The 20,547-nt window shown below is 40.8% G+C and overlaps 1 protein-coding gene across 9 annotated transcripts in view; it reads right to left on the bottom strand.

Annotated features, from left to right (window-relative positions):
* The window catches only part of MBTD1 (mbt domain containing 1), a 76,211-nt gene that overhangs the window by 22,499 nt on the left and 33,165 nt on the right, over positions 1-20,547 (bottom strand). For 8 of the 9 annotated variants that reach the window (XM_062175587.1, XM_062175591.1, XM_062175589.1 and 5 more), the window contains 8 exons: positions 20,427-20,541; positions 18,904-18,986; positions 7,047-7,164; positions 3,575-3,709; positions 2,855-2,943; positions 2,424-2,658; positions 1,752-1,807; positions 1,329-1,433 (listed from right to left, as the gene is read on the bottom strand). In XM_062175587.1, coding sequence (XP_062031571.1) covers positions 1,329-1,433; positions 1,752-1,807; positions 2,424-2,658; positions 2,855-2,943; positions 3,575-3,709; positions 7,047-7,164; positions 18,904-18,986; positions 20,427-20,541 — 936 coding nt within the window. The remainder of the gene's footprint in view (positions 1-1,328; positions 1,434-1,751; positions 1,808-2,423; positions 2,659-2,854; positions 2,944-3,574; positions 3,710-7,046; positions 7,165-18,903; positions 18,987-20,426; positions 20,542-20,547) is intronic. The other variant, XM_062175588.1, reaches the window with a different exon arrangement.

Raw genomic sequence — 20,547 nt, forward strand, 5'->3', positions numbered from 1 at the left:
TAAATCAGCTAAGAACTGGGAGCTCATTTCAAGTCTCCCATGTGGGTGGCAGGAACCCAATTACTTGAGGCCATCATCTGCTGCCTCCTACAGTCTGTATTAGCAGGAAGCTGGAGCCTGGGGCCAGAAATGGGCATCAAACTCAGGCACTCCAATACAGTACATTGGCATCTTAACTGGTATCTTAACCACTAGGCCAAATGCCTGGTCCATGTTTAAGATTTTATAGGTGGCTGTTATCACTAGTAAGGTAAAGAGGAAGAACAGGATTTGGACTCAGTCTTGTTCATCTATATGACTTTGAACACAGGTATTTGTGATACTCAGCTGCCATAATTGTCTTTTGCCTTAGTTTTAGAATTTAAATGGAAATTATACTTTAAGTTATAATTTCAAAGTAATAGATTCTGGATCAGTGTTTTTTTTTTTTTTTTCTTTTTTTTGACAGGCAGAGTTAGATAGTGAGAGAGAGAGACAGAGAGAAAGGTCTTCCTTCCATTGGTTCACCCTCCAAATGGCTGCTACGGCTGGCACGCTGCACCGATCCGAAGCCAGGAGCCAGGTGCTCCCTCCTGGTCTCCCATGTGGGTGCAGGGTCCATCCTCCATTGCCTTCCCGGGGCCACAGCCAAGAGCTGGACTGGAAGAGGAGCAACCAGGACAGAATCTGGTGCCCCAACCGGGACTAGAACCCGGGCTGCCAGCGCCGCAGGCGGAGGATTAGCTAAGTGAGCCGCGGCGCCGGCTGGATCAGTGGTTCTTAACCACAGCTGTACAAGAGAATCACCCAGGGCCTTTAAAAATGCCAATGCCAGGGACTCAACCCGAACCTATTTAATCCTAACAGGGGAATGTGAGGGTGCACCTGTCTTAAGTTTTAAGTTTCCCAGGGAATTCTGATGCATACTGAGAAATAAGAATCTTTCTTCTAGATCTTTACATACAAATAGTTTCAGCTGAGAGGGAAAAGAGAGAATAAAGTACTATCAAGAAGAGAAAGAGTACAAAAAGAAAACTGAACATAAACTTTGCCTTCTTGGGCTGTGTTGAATGAGTCTGACCAGAAAGTAACTCTGATAAATATTCTTCTAATTCAGGTAGGCTATAGTTTCAAAAATAAAGTAGCAGCAGATTCAAAATGACAATCTTGACAGCAAACCACATTAAAAAACAAAAAAAGGTGATCTGATAAGAGAACTCAAATTTATGTTGAAATGACTAGTATCTCTCCTCAGTCAACATCCAGATACACACACACTTTATGTCTAAATGAATATGGCAGAGGCCTCCTTCTACTGTATTTCTGTACTGTGAGTCCTACTCTCTTACCTTTCTAATGGTCGCAACACATATTGTAGAAAGATTTAATGGGTCTATAGCTTCCAATTTCATTCCTTCTTTGAACCATTCCCCACTCTGGTCTACTTCTTTTACCTAAAGAATCATATGAAAGCACATCTACTATTATAAACATTGTCATTTTAATGATTACAATGCAAAAAAATTTGAAAAGGTTTACCAGATGCCTTCTCCTACCTACCTAGTATTCTAATTCAAACGTTTCATTAGGAAATAAACTTCAGACACACAGACAGATTTTAAGAATAATTAGAATAAAAGTGTGACACCTATGGATTATAAGGTCTTAATCCTTTTAAGTGAACACAAGTGATTTCCAAAATTTTAGGAAAAAACCCACAACCCTCTTTCAAAACTAATTTACAAATGAGGGTTCTTATAAAAACTTCTTACCTTAGCAAATAAATGTGGTGGTGTATCAAAATGTCCATCCTGTTTCTTTGTAATATCTACAAGGAAAAGTTACATACTAATCTGTCAGCATTTGTGAGAAGACCAAAAAACCACGTTTCTTTGAAGGCTTCAAACTCACAAGCTATGTAATACTCTAAAAACATGGCAAAAAGACAAGCCTTCTACATTTATGGTGAATAAGATTCTTTAATAGTCTTTTCTCTCTTCAGGCTACATGTGCATATGCTAGGAAATACATTTCAGCCAATCAGAATGCTGATAATCCCAACAGTTAGGGAATTACAACTTTAGAGGTATGTTTTAATGTGTTTAGTATCAAGTCTAACCACATCTAATCCTGTTATTTTGATTACAGACTTGAATGGAAAGGGAAAGGCCATCTTTAGATCTTTCTAAAGGGCCAGATAAGAAAAATTATGGAAACCATCACAGCCTTGGACCACAGCACATTACTTTTTTTGAATGAGAACAAGTGGAAGGAATGTAAAGGAAATAGGACATTAACATGGTGCGAAACTTTCAATAATTAAAGTTGAACAAACAGCTAGAATGCTGCTTTTAATCTATGCTATTCTGCAGAGAAAAGTAGTCAAACAGCATAATTCAGCCTCAATGATCCTTAAATAGGAAATTCTTGTAATAGATGCTTACCAGATCTTTTGAATCGATGGCCTATGCTTCGAGACCAACCGATATGATGGATCAATGGGCTGTGCATGTGGCACCAGAAGTCATCTGTTCTGTCTTCACTCTCTTCATACACAAGCCTTAACCTTCCGCCAATTACACTTTCCACTACTGCCACTCGCGTTCGACACAAATGCCTCTTGTCAACCACTTCTACTCTCATGCAAGGTTTGAAAGGATATTGCATACTCTCTGAAACCTTGAAACAAAAGCAGACAACACCTGTTTGGAACTCACGACAAAGGCCCACAAGTAGTTTAATACTGTACTGTAAAAATACTGAATGTACTCGACATTTAATGTAGATCATCCAGTTGATGAGGAATTCCTTAGACATGCTCTAAACGACCCTCTTTTTGAGAGCTCTTCAGTCCTTTATCAGATCCTATTTTTACCTTTTGTGAGAAGTCAGGAGGAAGGGTTTTGGCACCAGTCAGTCTTTTCACTAGAAAAGCTTTCCAGTTTGTATACTTATGTTGAATAGCTAAAACAAAAGAAATAACTAGTTTATACTTTAGCAAAAAGTAGAACTGCTTCATAAATTATTTGTTATTTCTCTGCAAGTAAGATTAGCAGTTAGGATCTTGAAAAGTAACAAAAAAAAAAAAAAAAAAAGAGAGAAAACAAGAACATCACTTAGTGGTAAAGTCCCTGACAATCAAAAATATTTTATTACTTAGTATTACTGTGTGTGAAAGAGTCTTTAAGTACATATATTTAAAATTATAGTAAGGTTAATTTTGCGTTTAAAATTATTTATTTATTTGAAAGGCAGAGAGACAGAGGGAGAGGGAAGAAAGGGAGGGAGAGAAACAGACTGACTGACTGATTTCCCAGCTGCTGGTTTACTTCTCAAAAGCCTGCAATGGCTAGGGCTGTGCTAGACCTAAGCCAGGAGCTGGGAACTCAGTCTGCATTTCCCACATGGGTAGCAGGCACCCAATCAACTGAGCCATCACAACCTGCCTCCCATGGTCCACAGCAGAAAACTGGAGTTGGGAGCAGACCTGGGGCTCAAGTCCAGGAACTCCGATATGGGATGTGGGCCTCCCAAGTGCTGGTTTAGCCACTGGGCCAAACACTTGCCCCTAGGGTCATTTTTCAAAGTTACTTACTTCTAGGGGGAACAAGAGGTTTTCCACTGGCCGCACACCAACCAACTGGATGTATATCAGAACCACATATATTGCACCAGAAGTCCAGACCCGAGTCATTTTCAAATCCTTCATATCTTAAAAGCGCATTATAACCTGAAACCAACAAATTATTACATAATTTAAGAAAAGAAAGTTGAAATAACATGATGTAGCATCTGGTAGTGGTGTCCAACTTTCACTGGCATCTGCAATAGAATGACCAGCAGAGTTAAAAAAAAAGACAGATGGCTGTGGCCTGCCCTAGATATTCTGGCTTAGTAGACTGTGGATGGGCCTAAGAATCCGCATTGCTAACATGTGCCCAGATGATGGATGCTGCTGCTGGTGGTCCAGAGACTACACTTTGAGAATCATTTATTAGATGTAATTTGTTCAACTGTACTGAGTGTGGCTTCCTCCATTGAATGGATTTCAATTTTACTCAAAATTTCTCAAATTCTAGAAAGAAATTTCTCAGTGAAAACAGGGTGAAATGGTTCTCTAATGTTTAGTTCTGATAATGACCGAGAAGACTGTGACAAGTTAGTAAAACCCTGTCAAGTCATAGAAATCCTGGTGTAGTATATGTCAAAGAAATAACTTTATCTAGCTAACTAGGTGGCCATTAACTCTTGGATAATATGAATGTGATGACTTCAAGTATTTACATTTTTTATTCTATTTATTATGGAATAAGATTTGAAAATTCTAAGTAAGTTCCATAAACATAAAAGTAGGTGAAATCACTTAAAAACAGTATGTCTACAGCAAACAGGAAGCCTTTTATGGATAGAACAAAAGGTATTTACTTTGTTTATAAATTAAGAAAACTTACACTGGTAACAGATTAAGGTTTAATTTAAGGCTTTCAGTGGAATAAACAAAGGGTCGGAAAAAAATCTCTACTTCAGGTTTCAGGATAGGAGCTAAGTTCAGTCAGCTTTTTCTTTTTCTTTTTCTTAACAGGCAGAGTGGACAGTGAGACAGAGATAAAGATCTTCCTTTGCCGTTGGTTCACCCTCCAATGGCTGCCACGGCTGGTGCTGCACCAATCCGAAGCCCGGAGCCAGGTGCTTCTCCTGGTCTCCCATGGGGTGCAGGGCCCAAGCATTTGGGCCATCCTCCACTGCACTCCTGGGCCACAGCAGAGAGCTGGCCTGGAAGAGGCGCAACTGGGACAGAATCCGGCGCCCTGACCGGGACTAGAACCCGGTGTGCTGGCGCTGCAAGGTGGAGGATTAGCCTATTGAGCCGTGGTGCCGGCTCAGTCAGTATTTTCTTTTTTTTAAAATTTTTTTTATTTTTTATTTCATAAATGTGAATTTACAAAGTGCAACTTTTGTATTGTTGTGGCTTCCCCCACAACCTCCCTCCCTCCCGTGGCCCTCCCCTCTCCCTCTCCCATCCTGCCCTTTATCGAGTTTCATTTTCAATTACCTTCATATACTAAAGATCAACTTAGTATATACTAAGCAAGGATTTCAACAGACTGCATTCACACAACCGCACAAGGTATAGGGTATTGTTCCACTAGTAGTGTTTTTAAGTTTCATAGTAAAACACATTAAGGACAGAGATCCTACGTGGAGAGCATGTACCCAGTGACTCCCGTTGTTGACTTAACAATTGGCACTCTTATTTATGACGTCAGCAATCACCCGAGACTCTTGCTATGAGCTGTCTAGGCTATGGAAGTCCCTTGAGTTCACTGACTCTGAACTTGTTTAGTCAAGGCCATGTCACAGTGGAGGTTCCTTCCTCCCTTCAGAGAAAGGCGCCTCTCTCCTTGATGGCCTGTTCCTTCTGCTGGGGTCTTGTTTATCAGGGTCTTTCATTTAGATTGTTTTTTTTTTGCCACCGTGTCATGGCTTTCCATGCCTGTGAGACTCTCATGGACCTTTTAGCCAGATCAGAATGTCAGTCAGTATTTTCATGTGTTAGTATCCACAATGAAGATTTATGGCATTAAACCTTTGCTTTCAAAATTCAGTAGTTTACAGAACAATGTATGAGTTTGCTAATTATTGTTGAACTCGTTTATGATTAGTATCAAACTAACTTCTACAATGGCATTAAAATGGTTTAAGACACCTGATAAATTCAGATAAACAAATGTAAAGCTAGAGATGGAAGGCAGAAATAATTCTTGGGTGTAAGTGCATTGCCTATTAGAGCTATTTAAATGCGAATGACTCATACACATAGAGACAAACAATGTTGTTTTAAATTACAATGTAGGGGCAGGTGTTGTGGCTCAGTGGATTAAGCTGCCACCTGAGATGGTGGTATCCCATTATCAGAAGGTCAGTTTGAGTCCTGGGCTACTGTGTGCTTTTGATCCAGCTTCCTGCTAATGTTCCTTGGAAGGTAGTGGATGATGGCTTATGTACTTGGGCCCCTGACACCCATGTAGGAAACCAGGATGGAGTTCCCAGCTCCTGACTTTTGCATGGTCCAGCCCTGACTGTTGTGGACATTTGAGGAATGAACCAGCAGATGGAAGATCTGTCTTTCCCCCTTTATGTCACTCTGCCTTTCAAATAGATACATAAAGAAACCTTCTAAAAGAAAACAATTTTTATACTGGAGAAAATAATGGAAGCATTTAGAGAATGCTTCTATGGCTGGGGAAATGTTCACGGAAAAGGCGGGGGCCTGAACTGGGTAATATGGGTAAGGAGAGAGCAAGGGGACTCTCTTGCAGGAGCAACCCAAGGCACAAAAGTGACAGCTGTGTGAGAGGAGCAACAACCTGGCCTGATGTGAGGAAACAGTTTTGGCCAGTGGGGTGTGATACTTATCATCTTCTTCATTTAAGGACAGAGAAGTCATCAAAGAAAATAGAGCAGAATGCAGATGGCCCAGGGGAAAATGGCTGGAGATAAGCAAAGAGTAGGATGAATTAGCTACTACTTTTAGTAGTAATCTAAGGAAAATCTTCTTATCAGAGTGGCCCCTCCTCTAAAGTACTATAGTATCCTAACATCTACTCCTATAAAGCATTTTGCCATACAATGCCTGGTAGGTGTCAACATCTGACAGATATGCGTTTATTAGAGAAACAAAAACAAAAAACACACAAAACCAAGATTTATTCTACCATCTGTCCACAGTGTCCAACACAGCGGACCCCTAACACAGTTATTTCACAGTCACAAAGTTACAAGGGCTGGGGTGCAGTGGAGGTGATGGAATGATATCATGCCTATGTGCTGCAATTGTTACCTGCATGCAACAGTGGTAGAGATCAGTAGTTGAGATATATAGTACATGGCCTGCAAAGTTGGAAACATTTATGGTCTGGTTTTTCACAGAAAAAAAATCTGCCAGCCCTACCCTATAAAATAACTTCACTTATTTGTCAGTACTTGCAAAATTTATAAATTTTTTTTAAACAAATGTTATAAGTATCATTGGCATTTACTAGTAAGTTATTATGCATGCTTTTCACCTGCTAATTTTACAATTCCAGCAATCCAGAAGACTTTGGTAGGTAGGCTGCAGTCTGTATTGGGAACTTCTACTCTCACATTTTCTGAGATATCACCCCAGCAGGTTCCCATAGGTGCCTGTCATATAAAAATTATTAGATTATTGTCTTATTAACATAAAGCCCAAACATACATAAAAGTAAGCATTACCATTAATAATGGGGTATTAAGCTAAAAACGCCACTTCCCACATTTATTTATATCTAGATATAATTGCTATTCCCCCTTTCCTAGAGTTTTATTTGGAAAAAGCCAGAGTTAGCATCAAACTCAAGATGAAGAGAAAAGTCACATACATTAGATACAAGTTGAGTACAAAATTCAATGCTATTTTAATATAAGACTTAAGCAGCAAATTTCCTAAAAGCTGAAATACAAACCTGAAAGCAGATTAAGCAAACTTACTAGTTTCAGTATGCACTGAATGAAAGCACTTTACCCTAAGCTCTAATTTTAGAAGAACTGGCCAAAGAGCAGAAAGAAAAATGATTCCAATCAGCAACAGAGTTCCTAACAACTATATAAGGAAAAACAAAACTTAGTCATTACTTTCAATGTAAGTTAAATTCATAGAATATAATTTCTTCAGAAGGACACAAATGAAAAACATTGGATAAAGTTATTAAAAAGGTAGAGTTGAGGTTTTGGAAATCAGTACCATCATAAATTGTTAAATAACTGATTATTTCACAATTTCTCAGGTAGGAATTACCTTAAAGAGAAAACTTCCAACCTTATACCTGGTATTCACCAGTCACCACACCAAACGGTCAAGACAGGGAATCAGAAAACCAATTAAATGAGAAACACAAAGGGATTTTCTGGAATACAATGTATGTTCCCAAATTACAATTTCTTTTACCTTTTAATCCTTAAAATCCAATGCACCTCAAAATTATTCACAGCTTATGCAATGGTAAATTAAATCAAACAATTGAAATTTGTCATGTGTGTAAGTATTAATAATGTTAAACAGTCTCTGTGTCCTTGAATAATCAGATCCTCATTAAATGTAATTTAGAATCTTGATCATAATGAAAAGGATTGAAGTTATAAAAGACTCACTCACATGAACAAATCAGAGAAAAACCAAAACAGCCTCAACGCTCAAAGATGAGCAAAGATATCTAAGAGTCACACAAACCAGCCAATTGAACAGTGGGCAAAATAGCTTTCTTACAAGGCCCTTGTCCTTTGGTGGATGACCCAGCAAGGGTTAGCCTAAAACACGATTCAACACCTGTCCTCTCAATAGTTATGGAATCTCTGAAGGAGAGGAAAAGAATGTTAAATGATATGGAACTAGAATAAGACTAGAAACCAAAGGCAGAATCAGTTAGTAGCTATTATTTTAAGATGCAAGCAATGAACATACCTGAATTAACTTAGAGATGTGGTCTACTTTAACTATTTATAATTTAGGAATGGTACACTAAACTATCTCCCCGAGTTGTGCAAAAAATAATATATTCATATGACCACCTCTTTTTTAAATTGAAAGACTGGACTCTTCAGGTTCTGCTATCTCCCCCTATAAACATTCTAGACTGTAGGGCCATCCCTATTGCCAGCAGATACGATCAGAAAAAAGGCTGGAAGATAGGCAATATAGAGTAAGGTAGCATTTATTAATATAAAGATTATGTATCCATTTCTGTAGGATGAACCCAATTAGAGCAGATAAAGCATGCATTAAGTTGTATTAAATTAAGGTCAAGTATCTTTGTTTGGCTGCCAAATCTGTGAATTATATTTATTTTTTCATTGAGAAGGAAGAGGCATGTTTATGCTGACCAGTTAAGCAAGAGGTTAGGTTGGCACGTTGCTAAGTGAATTTGGCAAAAGGGACTTAAATCTTTTGAGAGCTAGATATGACAATTTGCCATGCTGTTTTTTAAGACTTCACATTGGTTTGGAGAAAATTTTTAGTTATATTTTATTAAAGAAAAACAAAATGTCATATGCTCACTTAAGAAATAAATGGTCACTTCAGTGGCGGATATTATGTTTTGGTCCCTACAGTCTGGATTGGTATAGGAGAAAGTAGCAGAAAGTGACATTTGTTCTTGCCTGTAAGGTTGTGGTTCTGCTAGGCCCTCTTAAACCAATCCATATGGTTCACTCTAAGAAAAAGAATGAAAAACAACATCAACAAGGAAGAGCACCAGTCAGAGCATAGAATGTGCTCAGTGTGTTGAAATATTAAGATAATTTCACAGATACATCTGCCCTTATGTTTAAAACAAATATTAAGTGTGGAAGACTAAATGACCCAGGGCTTAACAGCCATCTTCATCCAAGTCATCTGTCTTCTCTTGCTGGCAGGAGGGATACCTCTGAAAGTCTGGATTGGCACAGCATGAACTAGCAGAACCATAATTTACAGGTAACAACAAATTTACCTTCCAGACTCAGGACGCGAGGTCCACCTCAGGCTCCACCACTTCCTGCTCCAGGGCCACTCGTGAGGGCTATCTGGGGAACGGCTCTCCTTCCCTGCAAGGTAAGCTGTCATCAGGTCCTGCAGGACATGGCCAAGTCCAAATGCTGAGAGGGCCCCAACACAAAGCAGGTAACCTCCACCTGACTGTCTGTTGGAAGAAAATAAGTGGGCAGGAAGTCTTACTTTCTGTACTTCAAGAACATTCCAAGACAGTCCAAAAGCCCATAGGGCTAGCACTCAACTTTTACAGGGCCGATACACTGCACACGCACATGGCTGAAACAAGACTTCCCTCTGCAGAGCTGCCAACCTGTAACTTTTCATAACCAGAAACTTTAATGTTAACAAAGAACATGAACAGGCAGAGTTAAGAAGCAAAGTTGTGCATAGGTCACCAAGAATCTATCCCAACGACACAGCAAATGTACAGAAAGCCACCATTCAAATACCTTCAGACTAACAGGCACATGATTATTAAAGTGCATCTAGCAAGGAAAGATGAAATATTTGATAAAAAAGGAGGGGGACAGAATACCACAGAAAACTGACTAGAAAGAAACAACAGTTCCTAAACACTACTTAACAGATATGGAAAGAAGTAGAAACAGAAAAGCAAACAAAACAAAAACAAACAAATGCAGAACTGTTCCCATCTTCCCCAAGGAAATCAACTCATCTTCTGATTTGTTTTGGGTGGTGGTATTGAGAGATGAGTGGAGAGGACAATGAAGAGGACAAAAGAAAATGGAATTCTTAGGGTTGAAGTAAGATGAAGGATGAGAAAATGCATGCATAAATAGACAGGAAATAGAGGCTACTAATTTTAAAGGCTTAAAATAGTACTTTTTAAAAAAAGAAATCACATTAAGTCAGTATTATTTAAAAAATGTGGGGTATAGCAATAGGAAAAAATACTCAGTAATAGAAACAGAGCAAAAATAGTAATCTTGATTTATTTAAGTTGCTTTCTTTTTGCTAAAAAATATGCAGTGATAATACTCAAGCTTTCAACTTTCAGTAGAGTGTGAGTGAAGGCTGGGGAAAAAAATAAATTTACCTCAGAAAGATTATTTTACTAATAAACATATACCTGAGATCATATACATAATTATGAGACTAGTGTTGTGGCACAGTGGGTTAAACCACTGCCTGTGACAATGCCAGTATCCCATATTACATCACTAGTTTGAGTCCTGGCCACTATACTTCTGACCCAGATCCCTGCTAACTGGCTAGGGAAGCAGTGGAAGATGGTCCAATGTTTGGGTTCTTGCCAACCAAGTAGGATATATAGATGAGCTCCGGACTCCTGGCTTTGACTTGGCCTTTGTGGCTATTTGGCGAGTGAGCCAGTAGATGGAAAGTTATTTTTTTTTTCTCTTTCGCTCTCTAACACTGCCTTTCAAATAAATATGTATTTTTTTTAAAAACAAATAACAAGGTTTATTACAAAGTTTACCTAGTTCTACAAATACAGAAACAAAAGAAGTTTTTTAAAAATGTTTTTAATATGAGGGTACTTCAAAAAGTTTGTAGAAAATACAATTAAAAGGTAGCATTATTTTAGTTAACAATTTTTGAAATGCATGAATAATTTTTTCACGATGGCCATTTTCCATGAACTTTTTGAAGATGCTATAAATGAATGCATGGATTTCAAATTTTTTTTGCAACAAAATACACATCTTTTAATACCATGAACTTTCTGATGTACCTGTCTTACATGTTGCAAAAAATATCAAAAATCTAATAAAAAAAGACAATCAGATGGGGACTGCATTGTGGCACAGCAGGGTGAGTCGCTGTCTGTAATGCTGCTATTCCATAAAGGCACTGGTTTGAGTCCTGGTTGCTCCACTTCTAATCCAGCTCTCTGCTAATATGCCTGGGAGGGCAGTGAAAGATGGTCCAAGGGCTGAGGCCTCTGCCATCCATGTAGGAGATAGGGTTCTAGGATGCTGGTTTTGGGCTAGCCAACCCCAACTGTTGTAGTCACTTGGGGAGTGAACGATCTCTCTCTGTGACTGCCTTTCAAATTAACTAATGAAACTTTTTAAAAGATTTTACTTATTTGAGATGTCGAGTTACAGACAGTGAGAGGAAGAGACAAAGGTCTTCCATCCACTGGTTCACTCCCCAGATGATCACAACGGCTGGAGCTGGATCCGAAGCTAGGAGCCAGGAGTTTCTTCCGGGTCTCCCATGCGGTGCTTGAGCCATCTTCTTCTGCTCTCACAGGCCACAGCAGAGAGCTGTACTGGAAGAGTGGCAGCCGGGACTAGAACCAGCACCCACATGGGATGCCAGCACCGCAGGTGGAGGATTAACCTACTGAGCCACAGCGCCAGAACACCCACCCCCCCTTATTTATTTATTTATTTTTTGACAGGCAGAGTGGACAGTGAGAGAGAGAGACACACACAGAGAGAAAGGTCTTCCTTTGCCGTTGGCTCAACCTCCAATGGCCGCTGCGGCCAGCGCACCGCACTGATCCGAAGCCAGGAGCCAGGTGCTTCTCGTGGTTTCCCATGGGGCGCAGGGCCCAAGCACTTGGGCCATCCTCCACTCACTCCCGGGCCACAGCAGAGAGCTGTGACAGAATCCGGTACCCTGACTGGGACTAGAACCCGGTGTGCTGGCGCCGCAAGGCGGAGGAATAGCCTATTGAGCAACGGCGCCAGCCTTCCCCCTTTTTTTAAAGAGAGAATTAAGAGTGTGGTCATGAGTTGCATGATATTTTAGTCAACCAGACTGCATATGTAACAGTAGTCCCATGAGACTGTCCAGTGACCACAGTTGTTTTTGTTTAGGTACACCCTATGTTTCCACAATGATGAAATCACCTAACAATGAATACATTCTCAGAATGTGTCTCTGTTGTCAAGTGATGTGAGACCATATATCATGTAAATACCATGTCTATCAGTAGAAGCAGAATGAAAAAGCATAAGATCAGCTGTTTTTTTTTTTTTTTAAAGATTTTATTTATTTATTTAAGAGGTAGAGTTACAGACAATGAGAGGGAGAAACAGAGAGAAAGGACTTCTGTCCACTGGTTCACTCCCCAGATGCCTGCAACAGCCAGAGCTATGCTGATCCAAAGCCAGGAGCCAGGTGCTTCTTCCCGGTCTCCCATGTGGGTGCAGTGCACTGGGCCATCTTCTACTGCTTTCTCAGGCCACTAGCAGAGAGCTGGATTGGAAGAGGAGCAGCTGGAACTAGAACTGGCGCCCATATGGGATGCTGGTGCCACAGGCGGAGGATTAACCTACTGCGCCACAGTACAAGCCCTCAGTCTGTTTTTTTTTTTTTTTTTTAAAGATTTATTTTTTTAATTTGAAAGACAGAGAGGGAGTGAGGGGGATAATCTTTCATCCACTGGTTTATTCCCCAAATGGCCAAAAAGGCCAGGGTTGGGCCAGGCCAAAGCCAGGTGCCAGGAACTGGGTCTCCCACATGGGTGCAGAGGCCCAAGGACTTGGACCATCATCCGTTGATTTTCCAGGCGCCTTAACAGGGAGCTGGACTGGAAATGGAGCAGCCAAGACTCAAACCGGTAACCACATGGGATGCCAGCACTGCAAGCGGCAGCTTAATCTCTATGCCACAAGACTGGTCCCTAAACTCGGCTTTAAAGTCATACCATACATGTGTACTAAGGACTGATTTTTGGTGCAAAACTAAAACAATTTTCAAGGGAGAAAAAAAGGATGATTAAAATATGTATCAGTCATCACTAAGATGGAAAATATATAGTTTAGGCACCAAACAAAAGAAAACTGAAGTCTACAAATACATTAAGTGAAGGAACAATTTTAGCCTTTGGTGTGATGCCCATCTGTTATTAGCACATATTTGCCTGTATTATAATTTTTAGAAATGTTTCACTTGACTTAATAAGGCAAATAATGGGACATAAGAATGCTTTAAATTAAAAGACTATAGTCTTAAAATTCTTTCTAAAAAATACTGAGTGCTTTAAAGCTAAATGTTCTGGGGGCCAGCGCTGTGACCTTTAAAATCGGTGTCCCATATGGATGTCAGTTCAAGTCCCAACTGCTCCTCTTCTGATTCAGCTCTCTGTTATGGCCTGGGAAAGCAGGAGAAGATGGCCCAAGCACTTGGGACCCTACACTCACATGGGAGACCCAAAAGTTCCTGGCTCCTGGTTCTGGATTGGAGCAGCTCCGGCTGTTGCAAACATTTGGGGAGTAAACCAGTGGATTGAAGACCTTTCTGTCTAACTTTACCTCTCAAATAAATAAAATCTTAACAAAAAAAAAAAAAAAAAGCTAAATGTTCTGGACACACCATAAACTAACTGGAGGGTCGCTTGGATTCAAAAATGAAGAATAGAAAAAAACACTAAGTTATACAGTGCGCCTGAGTGGCACACAGTATTATTTTGATTTTTTTCCCCTCCCTGTTAAGACCAACACAGACTTTGCTTTTAAAGGCTCAATTAAAAAACAAAGGGCAGGCACTGTAGTGGGGAAGGTTAGGCAGTTGCTGAGACACTGTCATCCCTTTTCAAGGTGCCTGGCTTGTATTTTTACATTCCAGCTCCCTGTTAATGTGCCTGGGAAAGCAGAAGATGTCCCATGTACTTGGGTCCCTGCCACCCACATGGGAGACCTAGATGGCTGTAGCCTGGATCATCCTGAGCCATCACAACCATTTAGGGGAGTGAACCAGTAGATGGAACATCTCTATTTCGGTTGCTCTGCCTTTCAAATAAATAAATCTAAAAAAAGGAAAAAAAGAAAAGATGAAATTACGAAAAGTAGGTTAATGCTCCAGAGTTGGAAATTACTATCTGGCTTCTTACAAAAGTTATGAGTTTCTTCATTTATAAGAAATTGGTGCCGGCACTGTGATACACTCACATCCCATATGAGTGCTGGTTCAAGTCCCAGCTGTTCTAGGTTTCTGTGGAGTGAACCAGCAGATGGGAGATTTCTGTCTCCCTGCCATTCCATGAATAAAAATGAATTAAATCTCATGACTTTAGAACTAATCACAATACTACCTGAGTGCTGCAGAACAAAATGCTTATTTGGGGTCCTTAATCCAGAAGAGGTTGGGGTAAGTCAAGAAAGCCAGGCAGTTAGGACTGATACTTTTCTACCTCAGTTTGTGAATCAGAATGGTTCTGATTTCGTGATAAATACTTTTTTTTTTGGTAAATTATGATTGGAAAACACCTATAGGAGGAGGGAAAGGCCCACACTGTGTGATTCAGTGGAAGAGATGGCAGATGTGGGGTTTGGAAGAAAAAGACCCGATTGATGAACTGGGGATGGTGCAGGTATCAGAGCTTAAGACAGCTTTGATGATACGAAGCAGGATCTTGTATTCCTAGCGGCTCTTGATAATGGGTTTTCTAAAGCCTAAGCCTCTATCTGTCCTTGGAGACCCACGAAACTATCTCAGAGAAGAGACCCAAGAGGAGTCAACTCTAAAGGACAAAACTGAGTTTAGAGAAATGCCTGATTTCTTTAACTAAGTGGTTTCAAACTGAGATGTTGGTTAGGTTAAAAAAAAATTCACTATACTAAAACATACATGAGGAATATGGAATTTCTGGCATAATTTTTTTTCTATTTGACAAGGAGAAAGGCAGTAAAGAAGGCCATGTAGAATCAAGAACATACTGGGTACAGGCCGGTGCCGCGGCTCACTAGGCTAATCCTCTGCCTTGTGGTGCCGGCACACTGGGTTCTAGTCCCGGTTGGGGCACCGGATTCTGTCCCGGTTGCCCCTCTTCCAGGCCAGCTCTCTGCTGTGGCCTGGGAGGGCAATGGAGGATGGCCCAAGTGCTTGGGCCCCACACCCCATGGGAGACCAGGAGAAGCACCTGGCTCTTGCCTTCGGATCAGTGCGGTGCGCTGGCCGCGGTGGCCATTGGAGGGTGAACCAATGGCAAAGGAAGACCTTTCTCTCTGTCTCTCTCTCTCACTGTCCACTCTGCTTGTCCAAAAATAAATAAATAAATAAATAAACAAACAAACAAACATACTGGGTACAAATAATTGAGGGACAGATGTCTTACTTCATATGGTCAAGGGCAGGTACTACATTTTATGTGCTAGAACATTTCAATCTGAAAACAGCTAAAGTGATAATAAAACCAAACAATTTTATTAACATAACAGATGTCTTACAATCCAGGAACCTTAAGGATACTTTAAAAAGTTCATGCAAAATGGAATTAAAAAGTATATTTTGGTGCAAACAATTTGTGAAATCCCTACCTAGTTTTTTATCATATGCATTTTCCCACAAAGTTTCTGAAATAATCTCATGTAGTGTAACTGTTCAGAAATGGACAGGAAACAAAATATGTTTTTGGGTCTTTGAGATGTTATTTAAAAAATATACTATGTACAGAAAATCACTAGACCTGACTTATGATATTAAAAACCTGAAAAAACAAGTACAAAGAGAGATAAAGGCCACTCAGAAAGAGACAACAGACACATGCTTCAGGAATCTTGAGATGAAACAGTGTAACCGAGAGTTAATCTAATCCACAAAGACAGGAGAGTTAAAGATTTGCTTTCTAATTGAATTTAAAGCTGTTGTTGCCATGTATGTAGCATGTCTCACAATCGAGGCATTATTATTATGAACATTAGAGCAAAAAAAATCACCTACCTTACTCTAAGACAAGTTTAAGACAGCATGCCACTAAGGGCTGATTTTTAATTTATATTTCTACCACTGAATATGCTTGATTTTGATTAAAATCATGAATGAGTGAAAATTTGTTTGGATTTCTTTGCAGGATCTCAAGCTCGGTTTAGTTCCTGTGCTTTTATTTAGAAACACAGTCTTAACAACTTTTCATTCATTAATTCTGTAAATCATCTTTTCTTCTTACACACAGACAGCAGCAGACAGAACCTCTAAATATATATTAAATCTAATTAGGCTTTTAAAAATTTATTTATTTATTTTTTTAAATTTTTGACAGGCAGAGTGGACAGTGAGAGAGAGAGACAGAGAGAAAGGTCTTCTTTTTGCCGTTGGTTCACCCTCCAATGGCCGCCGCGGTAGGCGCGCTGCGGCCAGCGCACCGTGCTGATCCGAAGCCAGGAGCCAGGTGCTTCTCCTGGTCTCCTACGGGGTGCAGGGCCCAAGCAGTTGGGCCATCCTCCACTGCACTCCCTGGCCACAGCAGAGAGCTGGCCTGGGAGAGGGGCAACCGGGATAGAATCCGGTGCCCCGACCGGGACTAGAACCCGGTGTGCCGGCGCCGCAAGGTGGAGGATTAGCCTAGTGAGCCACGGCGCCGGCCTAAAAATTTATTTTATAATTTATTTTAGAGGCAGAATTACAGAGAGGAGAGGCAGAGAGAGAGAGAGAGAGAGAGAGAGGGAGGGAGGGGTCTTCCATCAGATGGTTCACTCGCCAAATGGCTGCAACAGCAGCAGTTGAGCCCATCCGAAGCCAAGAGCCAGGAGCTTCTTCTGGGACTCCCACGCAGGTGCAGGGGCCCACGGACTTGGGCCATCCTCCACTGCTTTCCCAGGCCATAGCAGAGAGCTGGATCAGAAGTGGAGCAGCCAGGTCTCAAACTAGCACCCTTACTGGGTGTCAGCACTGCAGGTGTTGGCTTTACCAGCTGTGCCACAGCACCAGCCCCAACCCTCTAATTAGGTTTTAAAAAGTATTGCAGAAGTTCATCTCAGAAAACAAAATTAAAAAGGAAGAATCTCATCAGGTATATTTTTAATTCAATTCTCGGGGTTGGCGCTGTGGCATAGAATGTTAAGCCTCTGCCTGCAGTTCCAGCATCCTGTATGGGAGCCAGTTCAAGATCCAGCTGCCTATTAATGCTCTTGGAAAGGCAATGGAAGATGGCCCAAGTGGTTGGGCCCCTGCACCCATATGGGAGACCTGAAGGAGGCTCCTGGCTCCAGGCTTCAGCCTGACCCAGTACTGGCCATCTGGGGAGTGAACCAGTAGATGGAAGATCTCTCTCCTTTTATTTCCACTTTTCAAATAAATAAATAAACCTTAAAAAAAAAATTCTCAATTACTTCAGATGCTCTGTAACAGTCTACTTGTTAAAAAGATCGTCCAGGGAGGGCTGGGGAACTTTTTTACTGCCATTTGGGTATTAGTAACATCAGTTATGGGCCATATAAAATTACCAACTATAGGGCATAGCTGGTAAAGTCACTTCCTGCAACGCTGGCATGCCGGATGGGCAGCAGTTTGAGTCCTGGCTGCTCCACTCCCCACCCCGCTCCCTGCTAATGGCCTGGGAAAAGCAGTGGAAAACTGCCCAAGCGCTCGGGCCCCTGTACCCAAGTGGGAGATCCAGAAGAAGCTCATAATTCCTGGCTTTGGCCTGGCCCAGTCCTTGCCATTGCGGCCATATTGGGGAGTCAACCAGTGGATCGAAGCCTTTTCTTTCTCTTGCTCTTTCTCTCTAACTTCGACTTGCAAATAATAAATATATCTTAAAAAAAAAATTATTGGGGCGGGTGCTGTGGCATAGCAGGTAAAGCCACTGACTGCAGTGCTGGATGCTGGTTCGAGTCCTCGCTGTTCCACTTCCGATCCAGCTCTGTTATGGTCTGGGGAAGGAGTGGAAGATGGCCCATGTCTTTGGGTCCCTGCACTTGCACTGGAGACCTGGAAGAAGCTCCTGGCTTTAGATTGGCGCAGCTCTGGCCGTTGTGGCCAATTGGGGAGTGAACCAGCAGGTGGAAGACCTCTCTCTCTCTGCCTCTCCTCTAACTCTGATTTCCAAATAAATAAATAAATGTTTAAAAAGATTATTAATTTAAAAAGTCCCAACTGTGATTGCCTTGGCGGGACCAGGCCAATTGATTTCACACATCTTATATGGCCCACATTCCAGACTTTCCCCAATCCTGTAAGGATTTCTCATGACCTGTATCACACTCTTTAATGCAAAATACATTAGCAATAACTCTTCCTTTGTTTTTGTGATTTTACATTTCAGACAACAAAACTGGAAGAAAGAACCCCTCTTTTTTCAATTATTATGTCAAATGACAAAAGATTTAGGTAACATAATGATGGATGGTTTCTATTAGGTTGAACCAAATGACACTGCCAATACATAATTTTTTTTTAAGATATATAAGACTGGCAATTTTACATGGTTCAATGTAATATGAAAATTAGATGAGACTGGTACTTTTCCCTGTTTAAAATTTCGAGTTGCAATTCTTGGTTATTTCTAGTGTTAAGTTTAATAATAAAAGAGAAGCTTTTCCTTTACAAGGTATCACACGAACCTCTCCTAAAGATAAGATGCTTAAATGTTATTGTTCCTTCAGATTTAAACAATTACTAAGTATTTCAAAATAAGAATGCGGGAATTCCATACTCACATGTTTGAAACACGTAACTGGAGCTGCTATAAAGCTATTGCTATTGATGTAGTTACCCCAGCTGAAACCTTCCATGGAGACTGCTGAAATAAAATAAATTCAGATTTACCACAATTCTCAGATCTGTTTTCCCTAAGATTATTATTGATAAAATGTGAAAGGGCATAAAATTAGTAGATCTCCTTCAAAGAAAATTTTATTTTTGTAAAGATTGAAGAACTCTTCTACATTACATGAATTTTATCTCTCTCTCTCTGCAGGAAACAGCAGTTTGAAGTCTGCTATACCACTTGTTCCTTGTGAAGTTTTGTATGAGCTCTCCAGCTACGTGGAGCAAAGAACAGCTCAAAGAAGCATACAGAGTAACAAACACTGCTGTGCCACTTTGGCAGCTTTAGTGGTTTTATTCTGTTGGCTCTCACCATCTGAGCCTCAGTGAGGTTATCTACCACCTCGTATTTTCACTAGGATTTCTAACTGCTTTACTTCCTGCTTGTCTCCTTGGCTTTTTGTTCCTATTAAGAATCTTCTACCAGGCCGGCGCCATGGCTCAGTAGGCTAATCCTCCGCCTTGCGGTGCTGGCACACCGGGTTCTAGTCCCGGTCGGGGCACCGGATCCTGTCCCAGTTGCCCCTCTTCCAGGCCAGCTCTCTGCTGTGGCCAGGGAGTGCAGTGGAGGATGGCCCAAGTGCTTGGGCCCTGCACCCCATGGGAGACCAGGAGAAGCACCTGGCTCCTGCCTTTGGATCAGCACGGTGCGCTGACCGCAGCGCGCCTACCGCGGCGGCCATTGGAGGGTGAACCAACGGCAAAAGGAAGACCTTTCTCTCTGTCTCCCTCTACTGTCCACTCTGCTTGTCAAAAATTTAAAAAAAAAAAATTAAAAAAAAAAAAAAAAAAAATCTTCTACCAGAAATGGCCCTTTCTTGCATATCTTCCTTGTATTACTCTCCTCTCCCCCATTCCTTTCAAATCTGTTAAGTGCCCTGTTTTTTTTAACCATTTTCTCCCAAATGCTCCTTATCATTCAAAGCAAAGAGAATCAGCACACACAAAAAATAAATAGTAAACCAATTAAAAATTATCATTAAGGATACTGCCACAAGCACTGGAACTTGTTCTAGAATAAATAGAATCTAAAAACCAAAGCATCATTGATTAAAAATAGGTTTGGCTTAGCAACTGAGATGTCAGTTAAGTAGTGCATGTCCATATTGGAGTGCTTGGGTTTGATACTCATTTGACTCCAACTTCCTGCTAATGCAGATTCTGGGAGGCAGTGGTAATGGTGTTAAGTGATGGGTCTTGCCACCCACATGAGACGGGGTTCTGGGTACCTGGCTTAGGCTTGGCCCAACCCTAGCTGCTGTGGGAATTTGAGAAGTAAACCTGTGAATGAGAGCTCTGTCTCTTGCCTCTCTCTGTCTAGCTGTGTCTAATAAAAACTGAAGATAAAACAAAACCCCAAAAGTGGATGAATCAACATCAAACATTACACCACTATTACATTTGCAAATATTACCTGCTTTCGTCTTTGCTTGATTTTGCAAGGTAGCTTGATACTGAGCATATGCGGCTAGTTTAGCAACTAAAGGTTGTTTCTGAAGAACTTTTGCTTTTTTTGTTGGAGGCTTACCCTAAAA

Source organism: Lepus europaeus, chromosome 18 (assembly GCF_033115175.1).
Source record: "Lepus europaeus isolate LE1 chromosome 18, mLepTim1.pri, whole genome shotgun sequence".
NCBI classification, from domain to species: Eukaryota; Metazoa; Chordata; class Mammalia; order Lagomorpha; family Leporidae; genus Lepus; species Lepus europaeus.